The following is a 19,511-nucleotide window of genomic DNA, read 5'->3' on the forward strand; positions in this document are numbered from 1 at the left end:
TAAACCAAAGTCTTCCATGAAGTTAATAGACTACATTCCTTCTTGCAAAGGAAGCGAACAAAACACACCTGAAAGGTTATCTCGTGAAAAGTAAGCACACAGGAAATGCAATCCACCACCTACCACCATCTATACTTTATTACTGAAGCCCACAACAGACGAAGTCACATGGGATTACAGGGCCCCACATAATCACCAGATAAACTCACCACCCCATTCTGATTTTTAAGATGTAAAGCAAAAGCATCCTAAAAGTGAAGGCAAGGTATAATAGCATATAAGGATGCTACACATACTTAAAATGCCTGCTTGCCAATATATTATAACTGGTGACACTATCAAGGCAGTGTTGTAGAAAAGTATATTCATGAAACACACTTGAAGTTTATTCATGTATTTTCACAAAATTCTGCAAATACCTTTGTCCCCAGTTGAAGTACTCCCCAAAATTACTTGCATATAGGTATTACAAAAGCGTCCAATGGTTAGAGGTAAGACACAAAGAAAAATAAGAATAACTGATGTTTCCTGAGAAAACCAGCTCCTTATTTAATACCAGGAGAAATACAGATGAATTCTTCTACTTCCCAGTCTTGTAATCCATATATGAGGAAGACTACTCCTGAACAGAAATAAGCACAGAGAAGAGCTATTAGGAGATTCAACAGAATAGCAACGCTATCTTGGAAAAGTACACAAAACTGTTGAGTCATTTAGTCTAATAAACCCAAAAGCTAAAAGCGTATAAATACCAATAACGAGAAAATGATTTGTTAGCTTAAGGCTTGATCCCATCACAGCCTAACTTGATGTATTTGCTGGCCAGGTTTCCCCTCCTTTTGTTGTTACTTCGAGGAACTGAGCACTAGAAAAATTAGCATTTTGTGTACAAGCAAAACACAAAGAAGATATATTCTCCACAGAACCTCAGAATAAACAAACCAACACAATCTTTAGAACATTATATTTCATAAAAGACAATGATAAAAAAGTACAAACATTTTCATGAACAACAAAAAAACAAAACTATGATAGTACACAGGAAATTCCCAGCATTTGTTTCAGTGCATTTTTCATTAAGCCTATCTTACATATCTCTACAAATAAAATAATCTTAAGTACACTTCCTCTTGCCGATACACAATGGATCCTTTTAATATTTTTAAATAACTGGTTCGTTAGTAACCCACTACAACACTGTCATTAGTAAACATAATGATAGAAAAATAGACTGGCAAGATCCAAGAAAAAGGACATTTTGCACTTACTTTTCAATATACTGTCTATTGCAAAATGGATTTTGTATTTTATATTCTCCTGCTTAAACTTGAAATACAGCAAATGGGCTTAAGAGTATCTTAGCATATCAGCCAGACTCCACTGTTAATATTTCTGTAATGTTTTTACTTGTTAATTTGCAAGACCTTGCAAAATCTTGTAAAATACTCCCTCTTTCTTCTCTCTCCATGTTAACTCCTTAAAGAGAAGTCATCCTTAATTTGTCTTGTCAGCAATGCAAAAGCCAATGGGATTGGCTTCTCTCTACGTTTTACAAGAATCATGAAAATATCAAAAGGAATGTGCACAACTCTTAGTTCTGCATCGCATTTATTTTGCTTGAAGGCACTGTCTATGTTAAAATTCACTACAGAGTAGTACTGAGTTCAAGCAGGTAGTATACAAACACTATTTTTGATGTAATTTAAGATGGCAACTTTTAAAACTTCCCAACAAAGCGATAAAAGGTATTTGGAGAAGAGTGTTGTTTAACAATTCATAATTTAACATCCATCACTTTGGGGCACCAAAATGTAAACTTTTTAAGAACTCATCTGTATGTTATAATCCATTCACATACTGGCTTAAATCACATATTTTTTAAGACCATACATGATTAATCACTTAGAGCTGTAAAGTTATATTAGTTCAGCCACAGCATATGTGTAATATAGTATGTATATATGTATGTTTATATACATATATATGCATTGGAATTTTTTTAAATTGCACATTAATTTCACAGAATGCCTAACAAATGGGCACAAAAGCATGCTTCAGAAAACAGTACAGACCTACAGTACCAAAGGATATTTCATAATCATAGGTGTTAAATTGTAGGTGAACTTGTACTGAAAACCAGAAATCACTTCAAAATTACATCAGGGATTTAAAAATTTATTCAAGAGTTCTTAAAGAATTGTATTAGTCTGTTATGAAATAAGACTAACTTTATTTTGAAGATATAATTGTTTGTACAGCATATTAATTATCTCCCCTTTATCCATATGCTTCAGAATATTCTATACACTCAGTTATAGAAAAATATATCAGGAGGTGATCAAGCCGCTTAAGCATGCTCTTGAAGGATGTTTTGTTCACTTTATGCTCACTTTTTGTTATTTTCATTGCATTACGTCATTCCTAAAGCACATTAGCTTAACTGGTAGATTTTAAGGTAATTCCAGTACAGTTTAAAATATGCCTTACAATTGTTCTGAACTACTTAAAATAAAATCATTACATTTCTACTAAATATTTGGAATATCTATAACTAAGCTCATGACTTGACTGAAGAATGGCTAAGGGCAAAATTTACTGCTGGGATGTCAAAGAAATAAAAGATGTTTATGGCAAACAAACTTAAATGTACAAAGCACCACACCATCTGTGGCAGTAATTCAGGAAACCAACACACAGTAATGAGTTGAAGTTAGTATTCTTTGTCAACACTCTTACAGAACACTCTATGGATAAACAATCCTTATTATATACTGCTCTCCATTCATCATGGGAGCAGAAGTCAGTCTTTGGTTCCTAAAGAGTTGAGTAACTGCGACGAACAAAACAGTGTAGTAGATCTTGGTCAATATATTTGCATTAACATAAAAAATAAATGATCCAGTCCTTTTCCATAGTATTAACAACGGGTGTAAAAAAATATTAGGAAAAGATAATAACGCTTAGCAGTGGGATACTTTTAGGTAGCATAACATTACAAGCAAACAGAAAATAAGAAGATATGTTTTTCATTATAAGACAAGGAAAGAGGCTAGTTACTCATACATGTAACACCACAAAAATAGAAAAGCAGACAGGACCAATCCTTAGTGGGACTGCGCAACCTCAATCTCATTGAAAGTCATCGACTTGAGGATACTTAGTGCATCATAGAAGCACTCAGCACTCTACGAGAATAGGCCCTTAAATAGCTATATTGATTAATATATTATGAGTGGAATTTTAAAAAGCACTTGGGATTGGCCTGCTTTCAGTTCCACTGACGTCATCATCAGCAACAGCAGAACAGTTTGACCAACACCATGGTTCTGAAAATCCCACACTGCAAGCATTAGAACTATTAGAACTATGTTTTATTTTTTTCTTAAAAATCTAACTTTAATATTCTTCCAATGAAGACACATTTTTGGCTCTTCTAATTTTGGAGGAATAAAAGTGCTGTTTACTAGGATTTATTTTTTTTTAAAAAAAAGAACAATACCAAAATACTGTACGCACCCAGACACATTGTTTTAGGCATTAAAATCCCTGACATTGACACTAGTGGCACACTTGGAAACAGTTAGAGTTCCTGTAGATCATAATACGCAACAACTGCAAGATTTTTCCATAATACACATGCAATATGCATATAAATAGGATTTAGATGGCAGGCAGGGTATCATACAATTTTGCTCGCAATAAATAAAATTAAAAGCTTCTTTGTAGCAAGTTTATATATGAAATTGATTCTTCTATATAGATATGCAGAAGGCCTAGAGCTCAAAACTAGTATAACAGTTTACAGTCATAGCTGGCCAACAATTAATAATTCCTTCATTTCACCTAAGGTATAACCTTTTTTTAAGAATACTTACATTTTACACTTGTTCTGTCATGCTAATAAAAACATTCCTATAGAATTCAAACAAGAACACACTCAAATACATACTCAAGCATAAAATATTGAGCAATTTAAAAGCGATGTACACACATTAATTTACATCACATATTTACAAAACACATTTTAAAAAGAAACAAAAGCATTCATTTTTAAATACGAGGAAGGGGCAGTTTAGTATAAAAAAATTCCTGGAAGAAGAGGCCTCTGTCACTACTTCCAGAGAAGCTACAAGTCTGTTTTCTGCAGTTTATTTAGCTGAGTGGTTAAGACAGAGAGTATGAAGAATGAAGGCTTGAACAGTAGTCTCATGCTGTAAACATCTGAGTGGTAGCTGCTGGCTTTTCTTTCAGAACAAAATGCATGGTACATACAATCACTTTGCTTCTCATCCCAAATATGCATCATCAAAGAGTCAAAAATCTCTAATTCTAAGCTGCTGTTTGTTGTTTTTGTTTTGTTTTACAGTATCTATTAGTAGCTTCCAGTGTTAAAAGTTTATTCTGGTAGGGTAGCTTGTCGTTCCACTTCTATCAATAGTCTCTAACAGGAGCAAGTTCTGGTATGAGATTAACAGTTATATTTTTATACAATCTACTGACAAGTATTTTAGGAGTATATATTAAATTGTTCAACCCATCAACATACTGACGTTCTCTGGAATACCTCAGAAGTTTATATCTGCAGAGGGAGTTGGAAGAAGAAAACATGAGAATGATTTGCAAGAAACAATTCAATTGATGTTAGACATGATAGTGTAACAGTCATATCATTTTGAAATATGCTTTAAATTCTGGAACTACCTCTCAGCCCTTTGAAAAATACCAAATTACCTACCTAAGCTTTAAAAACACGCCACTTCCTTTTTTTTTTTATACACTTAGATTTTATGTTCACATACACAAGTTAACATTAAGACTTAACAACAAAAAAGGCATTTAATATGTATACTTGTATGGTCCCAAATTAATCTGATTTTTGAAGGACATTCAACTTCATGTTCTTTTGCTATAAAACTCAACATGGAGCTCAGAGAAGATTCAGAAAACTTCACTGTTCATCATTATACATTTAAATATCTGAATTGTTTTTCATTTCATTCTTGAGACTCCTGCATTTGCAAACATCTAAATTTGAGGTGATTAGAAGACCAGTTCCCATTCCCCTGATTACCGATACATACATTTTAGTTTCATATCACATATTTACCCATGTCTACTGTACGTGTCTACTTTCTGCTTTATTCATAATTTTTAAATAAAGATGTTCCCAGATAAAAAGACACCCATTGATAACAGAACGGAGCAGTATTTCTATTTGAAAACGCATACCATAAACTCTTTATTTTGCCTTTCACATTCTAATTTTTATTGCAGCTCATCTGCTACATTCTGCTATTCCAATCTAGGGCAGACAGAACCTACTGGCCAATTAAAGTGTTTTGCATCTTTGTAGCAAAGGAAAGGAACCCTGAAAGAAAAAGTTCGTGTCAATGTAAGCAGGAAATGAGAGGACCTGTATCTCAGAAAAGTATGAAATATGATGGAAGAAACCAGTCCTTGAGGATTTTTAAAGTCTGTTTTCACACAGGAGTCATTTCCCCTAGCTGTACTACTTCCTTTTGCAGAATATTGAAATCAACCAACCAATGGAGCCCTGCCAACACTAATGCACGAACTCTTAAGAAACAATAACATTCTGCATCAAAGATTATGATGATAATATCTTCTGACACACAAACTCAGTCTCTCTCACGGTTAGATCAGAAATATATGAACACCAAACATAATGTGTTTACGAAAATATGAAGTTTAGCGCTAAAGAGGGAGTAACACTGATAAACACTGACTGCTTATTTGCATGTGTGGAAGATTTGCATGTGTGCAAGGAAATAAATTTACATCTGTAGCTCTAGTATTTGAACAGTTCTCTGTTTTTCTTACCGTCCTAAAAACTGGACTTCACCTCTGTGATGATGAGGAATGGATTTGTACTTCCCTAAATCTCCCTCTGGTCTTGTAACATTGTATCCAGCATAGTGAACCCTGTAGCATAAAACATAAACATTTGTACTAAGAGTATTACAAAGATGTTTTTGCAAGTTACAGCAAAAGTGAAAAATACTCATCAAAACCTTTTAAAGCTAAATCTTTGCATCCACTGACATTATCTCCCTAAAAAACCCAACACACTCCTAACCTGACAATCAAAAAAGCTGGCAAAACCAATAAAGTGTGAAATAATAGTAATTTCATATTTAGCATTTCCTGCTTTGTTCTTAAAGCACAATAGCATAAAAATATGACACTAGTAAGGAAAAATAATAAACACACACAAACTCTTCCTTTAAAATATATCTCTTTATATATAAACTTGTGCAGACACTGTTTCAACAGCTCAACTGGAACATGTTACAGTTGTTTAGTGTGAGCAGTTAGTAATACAGTGAGCATTGTTGTCCATTGTCCAGTTTGTGACTATCAATATAGTCACAAATCAACCTCTATCAAACACTGCTCCTAAGATATAAAAGATACTTAAACTCATGCTTACTCTACATGTCTGTGGGACGGTATTTCATAAAGCTAGCAGCAAGAGAGACATCAAAAAGCAACGCAGAGAAGGAATGAGACTAGATATGCTTAAAACTGTTATCCGTTGTCATATCCATTATTTGTTACAAGAACTATCTCTTAAAAGCCTGTTAACTATCCCCAGGCCAATAAAAAAAGAACACATCCCTTCAAGTGTTATGTTCTGATTTTCTAAGTGAACACTAGAAATGTTAGAATTTGTTAATTTAAAACAAATTTAAAAAAAAGTAACAACTGAAAGAAAAAAACAACTAATTGCTTTCAAGGGGTGGATATCACAGAATAATAAGAAAGACATAAGCACTGAACACTCACCTGTTCCAAAGATCATCATCTTCTCCACCCCATCCCCAAAAGGCATTTGGAAACCCATTGATCTTCTTGAATTGTTCCACTGTCAGGCCACTCACACCACCGAAGAACTCATTGTATGGAAGACTGAAAATAAAAGACAAATTCTGTATTATTAGCTGAACTTAGATAGGTAGTCCTTTCTTTGAACAATACCTTTCAAAAAAAAAAAAAAAAAAGCCCAAAAAAACCAACCAAGAGCCACCCCAAACTAAGGACATGAACGGTTGCTGAATGAATTCACTAAGAGAAACTGGTTCACAGATCGTTGGCATTAAGTAACATACATTGAAGTTGAATAAAATGTTTCTAGTAGTGTCTGATTTGTACAGTCTTAGACTGTACCTCAAATTAGCATCAGCACATGAAACAAAAGTCTATCACATGTTTCAGAGGACTGATTTAGACCCAAAGGTGAAGTGTAAAGTGAGGCACTCGAACTACTGAATGTTGACCCTATTCAACTGAAAGAGCACCCCAATCAACTGAAAAAATTACAAATCAGTAATGCATCAATTCAGTAATTTTAATTCATTACTATATTCTACAGAACTGTTAAAACTTGAGAGGAACAGTTTAACAGTATGTATTCAACCATAGTGAAATACATATTTAAAAAACAGTTTTCCAGTTTTTAGAAGCTAAACTTTCGAATCAAAAGTATCTATAGGCTTTTTTGTCATTAAGCAATCAGAAATTACTAAAACATTATTAATAAGCATCTGGCCAACAAAAATAGCCACTATAACTACGTAACATAACATACTAAGGCCTCAGCAATGTGATTTCCAGCTCTCAAAACACTTTGTCAACCTTAAAAAACCAATAAATATATATATATTTAAGTATCTGTGTTTACTTCCATCAATACTGACTTGCATCCTTAACCCAGAAGCTGATACAGTAAGTGCGTTCCTCTTTCAGAAACAGCTCACAATTTCAAAAATAAAAGTAATCAAACACATCTCTCAGGAGATGCTTCCAAATCTGTAACCTTCAAGGAGTTAGGACTATCTACAAAAAGATTTACCATTGCTTAGGACACAATTGCCACACTGAAGGACAAATAACTCCAGAATGCAAGGGGAAAGAAAAAGAAATACACAGTCATATAATTTCTGATCTCTGTGGAAACACAGGATTCAACCAAATCTTAATAGTTTTTGGGGAAGGTTGTTGCTATATAGCCCTTTCAACATTAATGGAAATAACAGGTGTTCTAAAAAAACCACAGAAACCACCCTACCCCCCCCCAAAAAAAGCCAGCAAAAAAACCCCACCAACAGCCTCAAAGCAACCCACCAACAAAAAAAAAAAAAAAAAAAAACAAAACAACAACTGGGCATGACAGTTTATGGCACTATTTGAGTTTTTTATTCATATATTCATATTTAAGTGTGAGTGGTGCACCTGCACTTTTTTGTATATATACAGAAATAGGTACTTATTTATATATTTTAAAAGCATGTACTTATATATACATCAGACATTTTATAAATGTATGTATAAGCACAAAGTATTTTATAAATATGTATAAAAAGATGGATGAAAACTCTTATATATTTACATTGTTTATTTATATATTTTTAAATACATATAAAATCCTTAAATGTTTGTCTGCTAATTGGCCAACAACCTTAAGTCCAAACACAGAGTCACATTCTCAATGCTTTTGATCTGTCGGGTGACCAGGTTGTCAAGTTGATCAGCTTCACAAATAAAATTTCAGGATGGCAAATACACACATGTAGCAAGCAATAAGCTACAGCTTTATGTGAAGTGACTAGAAGAGTGTCATGAGATAGCAGAGTGTTAAAAAGCACGTGAAACATCATTAACGTAAAATGGCAGAAGAAAAGGAGGTAAAAAAATTGCAGGACCCACTACATTCATCAAATTTCAATAGAGACTGAATACAAGACATGAAGTGGTCTATCAGTAAGAAAATCTTCTGTTCAAAAAGTAGTACAAAGCAGAAATAAACTGCACATTTATAAGAAAACTAAGCAAGACATCTTTTCCTGTGGTATTTTGCTGCAGATAATGTGCTTATCTTTGTTAACAGCCATCGCAAAGACTTATGTAGCCCAAAAAGATTTCTAATAAGTAAGACAAGTTTTGCCCCCTCAACACAGGCAGACATCTGATTTTAAAGATCAGCCTCACTGCAACAACTTCAACACTGAAAATTACAAATAATATCTTCAAATTAGCAACATATCAAATGTAGACACTAAACTTAAATCTTCCTTTTAATAACTAGATATTCATCTATGTAAATAGCTTGATAGCAGGCTGTTTTATTGGTTTCACCTACTGTATATACTGTCACAAGATTCATACACACTGTAAGAATGTTTCTAGATCTTTAAGAAGCAACATGAATAAAGCTGATTACTTACATGTACATGTATTTGTCGAGCTTTGCTGCAAAATGGCGTGGCATTTCTCCACATCCATAATAATTTCGGTCATTTTCAGGTAAGTGATCCACATCATGAAATATTATGCAGTCCCAGACGGCATCCTTCATAGCCTCTTTGAAGCCAACATTAAAGAGCATTGCACGATTAAAAGGTTGTGTACCTGTCTTCAAACAGAAAACAGAGGAGACATTGTAAGAATCAAGAAGAGACAAAATTTCAATACTATGAGAAATACATCCTCTACCATGCAAAAAAAAAAAAAAAAAAAAAAAGTATGACAAAGATGCCTGTTATTCCTCTAGTTAAGCAGAGCAATAACTCTGGTTACCACCAATTACATCAACTGTATTTTGTGGTTTAAAAAGTCAGATGTTTTCCCTTCTTACCCAAAACTTAACAGCACTAGCAACTCATAGCACTAGTAGCTCTGAGGTATCAAAATGTGAGTGGTTTGGATTAATACAGCACGACGTTATGAGTTAAATTAATTATAATATTAAAGAAATACTGATACAAAACTAAGAAAGAAACATTAAGTTTTGTTTCTTGTTAAAACAGTCAACTACTGAAAAACTTTCAATCCTGTGAAAATGCCTACAACTTGGTTACATATTTATTATCAACCTTATATTAGAACTTCCAGTTTCTTAGAAACTTTAATAAAGTCAGATTAAATTTTTATTTTAATTTTTATTTCTAGTACAATTTATATCTTCTGATGTCCATTTTGAACAAACTAAACAGCATAGAACCTTTTGATATAGTAAATGAATCCTACGTGCATTTTTTTAAAATGACAATTTAGAGGAACTTTTGGTTTTTTGCAAACTTTTCACTTTGTCACCTGAAAGTATCGCATTACATAGCTTATTTTTCATGGTTTATCTACTAGAGCCAACAATGGTGCAAACTGCTTAAGCAACCTATCTGAACTACTTTCTTCCTTGATTGTGAGTAGCAGAAACTTTTTTCCTTCTTTTTTTTTTAAAAAAAGTCTTTTTTTACCCTCCATATCCATTCCTCTGTTTCCAAAGAGACCCCTAGCCAAGGTACTAGTTTGCAATTTTATATCATTAATGCCTCCATTGTATTTCACATATATTAACCGGACAGTACACATTTTAATACTATCGTCTTCAACTGGATTTCAGTGAGCCTATGCTGTAAAATGGCCTTCTGTAAATGACCATTTCTAATTATTATACATAAACCCTTTTTTTTTTCCTTGAAAACTTAGAAAGACAACAGATTCAAAGAGGCCATGTTATAACCTATAAAATATCAGACCATATTTGAAAAAAAGCAACATGTGTCTCGTCACTGCTTAAACTGGGGAATGGAGCTGAACTTTCCTTTTTCATTCAAAGGATTAGAACAGCAGAGTAACAATTTTTAAATTCTGGATTCATCCAAATCTTGGTAAGAATATAAAATCTGCTTTAGTAAAGAATCTTGAAGGGTGACTTTTCAAGTAAATGCTGTTACCTGTTCAACAACATAGAAGGCAAATTCCAGCCGCTGCTTCTGCAACATAGGTATGAGATGACGGAAAAAAATTGGAAGATGCTCATGGCGATTCCGAAAAGGAATAAGGACCGCCACCTTCAAAAAATTATATATATTAAGCTATTAACATTTTTTGCATGTCAATGTTTTAATACAGATCAAGTCTGCATGGCTTATATAGACTTTTCAGCTTTTAAATTTAAATTGGCTGTGTGTTTTACACTCTCACTCCCACTAGGAAAGAGTGTCACAATTTTGCTCAAAAAAAGAAAAAAATTCCAAGTAAAATATAAGTAAGATTTTCCTTTTATGTTCACTTGCTTCTAATTATACTTTAAGCAATGCACACATAAGACAAGTTTGCAGACATATGATAAAATGTTTAGTAACAACAGTTAATGAACCTTTAGAAGTTCTTGACAATCCGTTTCAAGTTTTGCTTCAAGCTTTAGTCTCTTCTTGAGCTCAGATTTCATAATACTTATACTATAACATACTACGTGTTATATAAAAGATATAGCAGTAAAAGACTGAGTGCTTTCAATGGTAAATGTTCCTATACACCAACAGAAAAAAAAGGCAGAAAAGCAGCATCTCACCTTCCATCGTGGCTTACAGTCTTTTGGTTTCCAGTGTCCTCCTGGTTTAATTTCTAAATCTTTTGAAAACAGTTGCTCAATTTCATCAAAACTAATTTCACTCATATTAACATCAATAAGGCCTCCTAAATCGAGGGGGGGAAAAATTATTTATTAATTTCAATTAAGACGACAGATCTAACACTACAAGGTATATCATAGACCAATAGCATCAGAAATTTGTATTTACACTACCTACAGATAAACCAGAAACTATTTATACTAGCCTCTTAATATTCAGGTTTTTTACAGAATGAATTTCACAATATAAATATTCCTTCAATAAATCCTATAAGCAACATACTCATTTCAGAGGACACAGAACAAGCAAAGTAATTTGAATTCTGTATATATTCCAGAAAATTAGTCATCTTTCATTTCAAGTACCATCGTTAACAACCCCCATCATTTCTACTACTGAACTGATACTCAAATTCTGGGTGTCCTCCTACCTGCACTTCAACAGAAAAAGAAAACACATCATCACTGCACTCAACAAAATTCCTCAATTTACAATCTAGATAATTACAGACATTTCATGTACTGCCTTCAACCAATAATTCACCTCTGTCTACATCAAAGCAATTTATAGCAAGCAGCTAGATTTGAGAATTACCACTGATAAAACTAATTAACCTAATAGGAAAAGCATTCGCAAATGGCTACTGATTAGAGTGGAATTCCATAAGACATTGAATAAAGACCACAATATGGTAGCAAAAAAATCAGGTTAGTAGTTATTATGAGAAAATATTTACACTTAATTGATAGCTAAAAACTTGCCTGTCATAAGCTTATGCATGTGTATAAATTTCAAAACTGGAAATAATGATTCATAGTAAACACTCTACCCTCAAAAACCAGGAGTAGAAGGAGTCAAGAAAATCTGGGGAGAAGAACAGTGTAACACTCTCTAATCAGAAGCTCAAGTTGTTCTGCAGCAACTACTATACTAGATCATCAAATAAAAATCTTGCAATAACTATCTGACAGACAACCATAAAATATTCCACTTTTTTTGTCTAAAAATTAAAGTCTTTTTTGTGAGGGCTGGAATTTTAAAATCAATGAAAAAAAAAAAACACTCCCATTTTCTCCCCCATGCCCAAAACATGGGGCCAAAACTGACCCATTCTGACCCAAAACATCCTATTTGTGTCAAAGAGATTGCTTCATGTTGTAACACTGAATTGACTAGCTATGTAAATCTTTTGGAAAGATTGGAATTTTTGGACCATACTAGGAATAACTATTGTTTTCAGAAGGCAGAAGATATTGCAAGAGCATTTTAGTTTTGGATCTGATTAAATGTAGAACTACTTGTAAATGTAGAAGGTAACTTTAAATAAAAGGAAAATGATAGGAAAAAAAAAAAAGGATCAGGAGCAGCACCATAAGGAGAAGGTCTTTTAAGAAAATATTTAAACAAATTCACATTTATTTATTTATTTTAGAAGAAAAAGGAAACCTGTCAGCTGCTGAAAAAGGACTGTATAAATATACAGTGGAACAAGGTATTACTACAGAGCTTTAAAAAAAATAAAAAAAAGAGAAGCTTAGATGATCATTATGGTTGCATATGTAACTCTTCAATAACCAATAACCTGAAAATGAAATCTTATAAAAACTAGAAACAAGGCAATCAACAAAGGACCAGTATATAGACTATAAACATCTAGAAATCAAATTTTAAAAAAATAAATAATTCACCAGACCAATTTCAACTACTAAGAGATAGAGAAGCAACAGGAACCTTTCTGTTTATTTATAGAATCTAATAGGAAAATAGAGATAAGTAAAGGTCAATTACTATACCAGAAAAGGAAGCAAACAATACATGATGCAAAGGACTCAGGTACCTTAGTCTTCTGAGAAGAGTTTAGATGCACTCAGATGCTTACAGAGTTTAAACAATAAAAACGTAAATTTAAAAAAAAAAAAAAAGGAGGAATGGTAAAACAGTATTTATGTAATGTAAGTGCTTCTAACTTGATGGGATCATGATGAAATTCTCTCCAGACTGTTTAAAAAGTAGCTATAGTAAACATTGAAATATTGGTACCATCAAAAGTACACAGGAGAGGTGCGAATGGAACACAGCAGTATTTCCCTGTCACTGGTGGTGGGCAGGAGAAGACATCTCAGTAAATATCTGGACTTAGTATTCACTACTTCCATTACCATCCAGCATGTCGCAATAAAACATATTTATACAACCCGCAAAAAAAGAAAACTGAAGAAGGAAAAAGCATTTTGAAGAACAGAATCGGAAAACAAAATTATTTCAGCAAATCAGATACATACTGAAATCAATAGAGTGAAATTAATTTAAAAAAAAAAGTAAATCAAATTAGAGAAAGTCTACAGTACAAAAATCAAGAAAGAAGAGCTCTAGAAACTATGTAGTCTAGAATGGCTGAAAGTACTGGTTTATCTACAAAGGGAAAGACTAACAAAAACATACATCTTTTCCAAGACAGAATAATTTGGTACATAGATGGCAACGAACTTTTTTCCAAGTATCAAGAAGGGTAAGGAAAAATGCAACTAACTTGCAGGAGGGTAAAGAAACATAACAAAAAAAGAAAAAAAGAAAAAAATGAATGCAGCTTGAGTATCAGATTGAGTATTAGGAAAAGCTTAACTATTCAGTTGATGGAATACTAGAATATCCTACTTCTGCAGACAGTAGAACTTCCTCCACTGATGACTTTTTCTTTTGTTTAAATACAAAATATATTTTTCTAATATCTATTTAAAATGGTTTAGGTATATTCAACCCCAGTGTATTGTGGTGATCAAACTAGATCTGGATACTTCTTATTGCTCATTAAGTACCAGTAGTTATAGACAAACCATGAAGTGGCTTGGCTAGACTGCTAAAAAATTCTTAACGTTAGGGCTTTATTTGATATAACTGAAAAAACTGATCTGCTTTCCATTTACCTCTCAAGTAAGTATTAAAATTATGCTGATCAAATACTCTTTTGTACTGCTTTCTATCTTGAAGTAGAGGCATCTTGGTTATGAATTAGCACAGCAGCGCTCAACCAGAGGGTTATAACCTGAAAGACTGAGTCACACATAAAAGGCACTAGTTGGTCCTATTTCAAGAACATATGTACTTGGGACAAAACATAATTTTAGCATACTCCTTCCACAGTACAAATTTGGCAAGCTGATATAAAGAAGAGTAGCTGACTTCTATAATAACCTGAGACTATTAAGCAGGTCAAAATATACATGATTCAAGGAACTTCCTTCCCCGGCTATCTCAGGACAACCTACAGCATTTCATTGCATTAAATAATCTTCAGAGAAGTTTTGTTTAGATTATAATTAAATACAGAGATGGTTCTTAAAAAGGTATACATGAGAACCAAAAGGTAAGACATACATCTCTTTGTTGAACAGTAACTTACCCTGTGAATTATTTTCTATTAAAATTACAATTTTTCTATTAAATTCAGTGTGACAGAATGAGATTACTAACAAAAAAGGTGGAAAAGAGAGCAGCAATAAGGAGATCTACAGACAAATTCTGGTAGAATTACACAAAGCAATGAGGTTGATAGCAAGAACTGCAGAGTAGAATGCATCCCTACTCCGGCAATTCTAAATACCTGTCAGTGCAAACAAACCTGCATCCATGATTTCAGATAACATGCTGTAAGTAGGCTGACCTACTAAAGTATCTTAGTATCTTCTAACTTGCCTCATTTCCCCTGGACAGCAGACAAATGCACAAGCAGCACAGGTAGCAAAAGCCAATACAGTTTTGAACTAATCTAGCAGAATTCAACTGCTAGATCCTTTGAAAGTTACATTAAAAATACTAATTTATATGCATTTTTCAATCATCATAATTATCATTCTTGTTTCTCTGGTTATCCACAGTTGACATTTTTTGAACTTTTTATTTGTTTCCCAAAGTAGCTAAAATATTTACTATTGGAATAATTTAGTTTTATTTGTTTACATGTGCAATATTACAGAAAAGAACATCCATATGATTTTGAAAGTCAAACCCGATTTCTAGAGGGAAAGAGACTGAAATAAGGATATAATCACACATGGCTAATTGCTACTTGGATCAGAACAGGTTTTTTACATGATGTAAGTTCATAATGAACAGCAACTGATCCCTACTTTTGGCTATATGTATCTTTACAGTGTAAGAGACAAATTTTAGAATTCGGAGTTGTTGAAAAGAAACACAGATAACAAGCACTGTTACTGTACTCTTCTCTGGATAAACTTCTCTGTTAAGATTAAAAAAGAAGTTACACTGAAATCTAGATTAGTCTAATAAAATCCACTATTTTTATTTGAAGAAAAAATGATCAGCAATTCAGCTTGGCTGTCAGCAACATTATTTGCTATGATATGGATTTGAACTGCTATATTAAATACTTAATTACTTGCTAATGCTGAATGACAGCCCACAGCTTAAGTCAGGTGTTAGCCCAAAAGACAAGAGGTTAGAATTCTCGAAGGTGTTACCAATGTCATCAGAAACTATTTCAAATTTTCTCTCTCACAAATCTGTAGTTTACTTGTTTGATTTTAAATAAAGCAAGTAAAATAAACATGTTAGCATAATAGATACTGCCAGATACTAATGAACAGTCACTTCTAGTAACATATTTAACACTTTTTTACAGAGAATTGTTGATTCTTCTTCTCTAGTTGGTACATTCTGATACCAAATGAAACATTTCAATTTAACTAATTAGCTTTGAGATCTATCCTAATGCTACTATTAAATCTTCACTCAAAAATATTACGTCTGTCTACAAAACATTTACTAGAACAGAAGCAATTCCATGGATTACTGACTCATGTTATAATCTCTTCCAAATGCAGAGCACAAAAAACATTTATACTTAATCATCCCTTGCTTCCTACAGCAACTCTGATAACATAACAATTCCTAACAGAGAGAAAAAAGCTGAAAACTCAATAGTGGTTTCTAAGAAGGAACTATTTTAACCAAGGGACTGCAATTTTATAAAAGTTAAATATAAAATCTATCTTTAATAACAAACAATCAGTGATGAAGGTCAAGGTAAAGCAGTCACCACTAGGAGTGATTTGCTTCTTTTCTTTTTGTGTTCAAAACTGGTCTACTTGGTAGACTTCTTATATACTTCTTGGTCTTTAAGGATTGCTTTCTCTACAAGCCAGAGGAGAGCAAACAATGGCCAGAATTTTGTCTGAATCTGAAAAATGGCAAGTCTACAGGAAAGGGGAATTCCCATGAAAGTTTACAGCTCTTAACAAGAATTTTGAAGAGTATTCCCAAAGCTATACTTTGTCTACAGAAAGAAGACAAAAAAGTCATGCCAACAGCTTTTCAGCCACATCATTAAATCAGGTTAAGGGCACTGAAATTACATCAAGGAACTCTTCCAATCTCATTTTGTGTAACTGCTTTAATTGTGCAATACCTGCTTATAAGACCTTCTACATACATTGGGATACTGCTACTTTGAACAGCTGTGATATTACAGGCTTTATAAAAAAATAGCAAAGGTGCCAAAGCACTCAGTCAGTTGCTTATTTCTGCGTGACACTCCTCTGCAACTAAACACTTTCAAACAAAGTAATTAGAAGTTTAGATTCTAGGCTTAAAGACAAATACAGTTAGGGTTACCTAATCAAGTTCTACTTAATAGTTTGGAATCTTAAACATCTGGGCTTTAAAGATTAATTTTAAAATTTCCTGAGGATCACAACTTTTTACTTGTTATATAAGTACTACTTCCTCATTATGACAAGGCTTTAGCACTTTCTTACCTCCATCAATTCTCACTTCACTACATCTTATTCAGCTTCCTATATATTGAGGTATGCATCTTTGTATTAGGAATACCATTTCCAAAAAGGAATTTTTTACCTAGTCCTAAAAATACACAACTCTGAATGGATACTTTCTATAAAGTTAGAGCATTCCTCGATATTAATAAAAACATTTAGTATTTAATTTGTAGAAAGTAAAATTATTTGCAAATAAAATTTAAAACATATTAGGTGATTAGTAAAGAGGCTAGAAGTTTTAGTAACACAATAGTTACAGGCAAAATTCTGCTAAGCATTATTGTCTATTAACGTATTTTATTCATTACTTTCTGCAATATATTTGAACTCCTTACAATTATATTTTATATTAAAATAATTGTATCTTGTTTTAAGTACAATCCAATTTACTAGATAAACATTAAGGTCAGTTTAAAACTTACTCATGTAAGGCAGCTTCTCTGGACAAGCCTGGTAGGGAGAGTAAGTAAAGTTTTCTGGAAGATACATTGTGGTTTGAGCAACGCAGTCACTAGAATTGTTTCCTTCAGGATAATCTTAAAAAGAGGAATTGATTCTTGTAAAAACTCATGTTATTCACTAAATTTGTAACATATCATCATGCAGGTGAAAGCACTAACTTTGTAAGTAACAAATTCCTAGCAGCATGACTAGAAAAAAAAACATTTTACTCCACTAAAGGAACAATAACTAAATTAAGATATCTTTGTTACAGCTACGACAAATATTTCCTACTAAAGTAAACTGATAAACAGTAACTATTTGGCCTTCACTCCAGCTACAGAGAAGTAGGACTTCGGTCTAGGTTTTCATAATCAAGCTATGTCATTAAGGTTTGGTATGTTTGGGTTCATTGTTGTTTTTAGGGTTTTGGTTGTTGGTTTGTTTGGGGGTTTTTTTGTTGTTTTTTGGTTTTGTTTTTTTTTTTTTTTCATAAAGTTCTCGTAAAAGTGAAATTAAATAAGAAATACTCTTACCTGTGCCATTCAGTGTAGTGTTTTTGTTAGTGTACAATCTGATCATGTGTCCTATTGTTTTTACATTTTCTCTCAACATTATACCACGAGCTTGCACCATAAAGAGATACGTGTTTGCTGATAAAACAAAAAGCAATTTTGAATTTTAATTAAAACCAAAGTATTTCCAGATTACTGCAACAACCATTTATAATATGTTCAATATTTTTTTACTATGTCTGAATCCATGGCTAGTGAACATTAATCTTTTGAGACGAAGATCCACAAAGAGTGAAACCTAACAGCAACAAAACATAAGAATAAAGTGGATTCATAACCACAGGTCTATATAAATCCCCAAAATTATGAAAGGTCAACACACAATTTATATAACACTTTCTTTTCTCTTTAACTTACAAAAAGAAAGTGATTATGCCAGGAAACCATCTAATTTACCAATAAAAGTTTTTCAAATGTAGATACATTCCTTATATGCATTTACATATACATCATAGAAATATAGGACAAAAAACGTCTAGAAAATCTTTTAGCCCCATAGAATGGTCCACCTTTTTACTCATTAGTTAACACAACTTTCAGTAAAAGCGTGCTACTGCATTCATTCACCTCCAACAGCTGTTTCATTATACCACTGCTACAAATCACTGACAATCTTTAAGTATTAATGTTTGATAATTATATGTGAAATATTTATTATAGGCATCAAGTGTGAATAAATCAACATTCTCAGTAATTAAGCAACTCACTAATAACAACAGCATGAAATGTTCCGCTGTCTCAGCCTTGCACTCAAAGCCCCAAATCTGATCTCAAGACAATCCTTTGTCTTAAACAGAAGAGCGCAAGTTGGGAAAGAAGCTGCATTTATGTCTGAGTAAGCAAATGTCTATCCAGGACACCACAGAGCTCAAAAACTAATGTAAAAGTAGGGACAAATTCCCTTTGCTGAACAGTTTTTACTCTGGGTAGCAACGAGGATCAAAGGGATCATCTGTCACTTTACCTATGTTAAGCACTCATTTGTCTGGCAGATATTTGGCTCACTGCAACTAGTAACCATCCTAACCCAAAAATGCTCTGAGGCTTTGGAGGAAAGAACTAAACATCACAGAAAAAGAACAGATTAAACTTAATCTGTCCTAAAGAGATTAAAGAAAGTTAAAAAATTATCCCAGGACCTCCACTTCATCAGATGACCCAGCACCAGGGGCATGACACAAATAATTCCAGATCAGTTGATATCTTCTTACAGCCCAACACAAAGAGACTACAGAGAACTGTTTTATGAAGGACTGGGGCAT

At 33.0% G+C, this 19,511-nt stretch overlaps 1 protein-coding gene across 2 annotated transcripts in view; it reads right to left on the minus strand.

Annotated features, from left to right (window-relative positions):
• Nucleotides 1-947: 947 nt before the first annotated feature.
• B4GALT6 (beta-1,4-galactosyltransferase 6) overlaps nt 948-19,511 on the minus strand; it is a 34,001-nt gene continuing 15,437 nt past the window's right edge. For both annotated transcript variants that reach the window (XM_063326773.1, XM_063326774.1), the window contains 8 exons: nt 18,211-18,327; nt 17,656-17,769; nt 11,375-11,499; nt 10,755-10,871; nt 9,246-9,433; nt 6,808-6,930; nt 5,842-5,943; nt 948-4,579 (listed from right to left, as the gene is read on the minus strand). In XM_063326773.1, coding sequence (XP_063182843.1) covers nt 4,432-4,579; nt 5,842-5,943; nt 6,808-6,930; nt 9,246-9,433; nt 10,755-10,871; nt 11,375-11,499; nt 17,656-17,769; nt 18,211-18,327 — 1,034 coding nt within the window. In that variant the 3' untranslated portion in view covers nt 948-4,431. The remainder of the gene's footprint in view (nt 4,580-5,841; nt 5,944-6,807; nt 6,931-9,245; nt 9,434-10,754; nt 10,872-11,374; nt 11,500-17,655; nt 17,770-18,210; nt 18,328-19,511) is intronic.

Source organism: Chroicocephalus ridibundus, chromosome 2 (assembly GCF_963924245.1).
Source record: "Chroicocephalus ridibundus chromosome 2, bChrRid1.1, whole genome shotgun sequence".
In the NCBI taxonomy this organism is placed as follows: Eukaryota; Metazoa; Chordata; class Aves; order Charadriiformes; family Laridae; genus Chroicocephalus; species Chroicocephalus ridibundus.